This window comes from Entamoeba nuttalli, assembly GCF_000257125.1.
Source record: "Entamoeba nuttalli P19 unplaced genomic scaffold asmbl_10036, whole genome shotgun sequence".
Lineage (NCBI taxonomy): Eukaryota > Evosea > Mastigamoebida > Endamoebidae > Entamoeba > Entamoeba nuttalli.
The window spans coordinates 2,667-5,324 of NW_008579968.1; the positions used below are offsets into that span (position 1 = coordinate 2,667).

Below are 2,658 nucleotides of genomic sequence, written 5' to 3' on the forward strand. Positions count from 1 at the left end.
ATTGTACGAGGAACTAAGTGTTCACCGATTATTAGACATAAGATTGTATTACAAAATCCAGATCTTATACTTTTCTAATACTCTGGTACTTAGTCATAAAAATTATGGTTGTTATTCACAGAGTTATTTGATTATTTTTATTATTTAACTTTTAAATAATCTTCAATTCTTTTATATTCATAATTTTGTGTTTATTTAATGAATTTAAAAAAAAAATGGTAGTAAGTAAATGTTATTAATTGGATAAACTTATTTCATTTACTCTGATAAATTATTTCTTTCAAAAAATGGAACTCTTATTTTTGTAATTTTCACTTTTTTGACAAGACTTGTTCATGTTTATTGTATATTTATATTTAACACATTCATTTTAATTATGAGGTTATAAAATATACATAAAATTAAACGGAATATTTCTTAATTGAGATAATTATAAAGTTAAAATTATTTATTTTCTTATCAATTAGTTGTTTTTAATTTCAATTTTATCAAAGAGATTTAATATACTTTTAATGTGAATTAACTATTTCATTTGACGTATTGGTAGTTTACAATAACTATAAAGTCATATATTATAGTTGATATTTCGCAAATATTTATTCGTATAATTATTGAAAGAGTTAGTAAATAAACATTTGAACGATAAAATTTTAGTTCCTTTATAAGAAATATCGAAAATACAAATATTAGCATTTTAGTTATAATTTCCATGAAAAGATGTTCTCATTCTTAATTTTAACAATTTCAATAGCCATATAAAATCTATTTAAAAGTTTTAATTATAATAGAATTACAAAAGAATATATATAAATAATCAATTGTTATAACCAAACAATGAATATAGAACAAAAATTACTAAGAATTATTGAATAGAGCTTTTGATTTTTGTCAACACTATTAAAGAAATGAATAAAGATATTGAATTATATTACACTATAAATAATTTGTTAATCAACTGGATTATATCTTCAAGTTATTTTTGAATTATTCATATAATGAATTATAAAAAATATCAATAAAAGTTTTTATGTTTCGAAAAAGAATGAACAATGAAAGAATATATGAAATGAATATTTTAATGTTCTTTCTTGATTTTTACAATTTTAGTCGACTTTTTAGGTGAAGTAATTACATCAATTCCATAGGGCATTTTCTTATTTATATATAATCTTTTTGAATATTTGCATTAGTTGTGAAGAAAAATTCAATAAAACATTTTGATTATTTTATAAAACTGAGAGTTTGTTTATTATTGTAAAAAAAATAGAATATAATAAATGATATACTTCAAATCATTAAATATTGTACTAAAATCTTTAGTAAGTAAAGTTTAATAAAATAATTTTATCGTTCAATATTATCACAGTAAATAAATTTGATAAGATAAGTGTATTTTATGATAATTTCATTAAGAATAATAATAAAATTTAATTTGCACCTGAACAAATAATAATTTAAAAAAAATAATTCGAAAACAATCAACTACAAGTTAAATCTAAAAATAAAACATTTTATCCAATAATAGAAAAAAAATAAAATGATTTGTTTATATACATACACATTGATAAAAATGAACAAATAACATGATACATAACTATAAGAAATAAAAAGAATATAAAGAATTAATTGAACATATTAAATAATTGTCATTATTTTATAGTCATCCTTCATCTTCAATAAGTACAAATATCACAGCAAATTATATGCAACTATTTATTGAACTATTATTTCATTATACATTAATATTAACAATCAAACTATTTATACTATTCTTTATAAATTATTGTAAATAATGATTGGAATATTTTAAATTATGTATATTCTTAGAACAATTACAAATATTCAAATTTGTTTATTCATAAATAATTAATGATTTTTATACTGTTTAAAAATTTGTTTTTTTTAACAAATTATATTTATTAATTTTAATGTAATTTTTAATGAATTATTTCAATTATATATTGTCTTAATTATAAATATATAGTACAATTCAATATTCCTTTGACTAATATTATTGTATAAATCTAATGTATTAATTTATTTATGAATATAAATGAATGAGTATAGTATCATTACAATATTAATGATTTTTATTGTCTAATAGAACAAAAATAAGAATATTTATCTTTGTTTTAGAGTAATTACAAATACTAAACAGTTAGTTTTTATTTTAGATGACTTTTTACTTATTCAAAGTATTGAAATAGAAAAATAACAGTGATAAAAATGGATAAGAATATATTTATGTTAATGCAACTACTTCAAATAATGACATTATTTGTTTTTGAAAGAAAAAGTATTAAAATGAACTTCATTCCATTTCAACAGCAATAATTCTTTTTGGTGTGAAGTGCTCTGGATGTTGTTTTCCACAAAGTGCATTTTATTCCTTTATATTCATACGCGCGTTGATCACAATACGATAATGTTTTATAATTTTCTTTACCAACACCAATGTCTTCACCATTTCCAAATCCAAATAAATAGTCATGTGATTGATTGCATAAATAAAAAGTGTATTGAGGTTCTTTAATATCAAATTTTTTCATCCCTTGAAATAAACCATCTATTCTTCCATTTGATTCTAGTGAAAATAAAAATGATTTTGGGTCATTGATAAAACAAATAACTTTATCAATTTTAGAATTAATATATCCT

The 2,658-nt window shown here is 19.1% G+C and overlaps 2 protein-coding genes across 2 annotated transcripts in view; one reads left to right on the forward strand and one right to left on the reverse strand.

The window, feature by feature from the left end:
- Positions 1–17, forward strand: part of ENU1_209100 (hypothetical protein) — a gene marked incomplete at both ends in the record, with an annotated part of 960 nt that extends 943 nt beyond the window's left edge. The window contains one exon of the mRNA XM_008862331.1: positions 1–17. This exon is cut by the window's left edge and continues 943 nt beyond it. Within this exon, the coding sequence (XP_008860553.1) occupies positions 1–17 (17 nt within the window).
- A 2,629-nt stretch (positions 18–2,646) lies between these two features.
- The window catches only part of ENU1_209110 (hypothetical protein), a gene marked incomplete at both ends in the record, with an annotated part of 591 nt that continues 579 nt past the window's right edge, over positions 2,647–2,658 (reverse strand). The window contains one exon of the mRNA XM_008862332.1: positions 2,647–2,658. This exon is cut by the window's right edge and continues 579 nt beyond it. Coding sequence (XP_008860554.1) covers positions 2,647–2,658 — 12 coding nt within the window.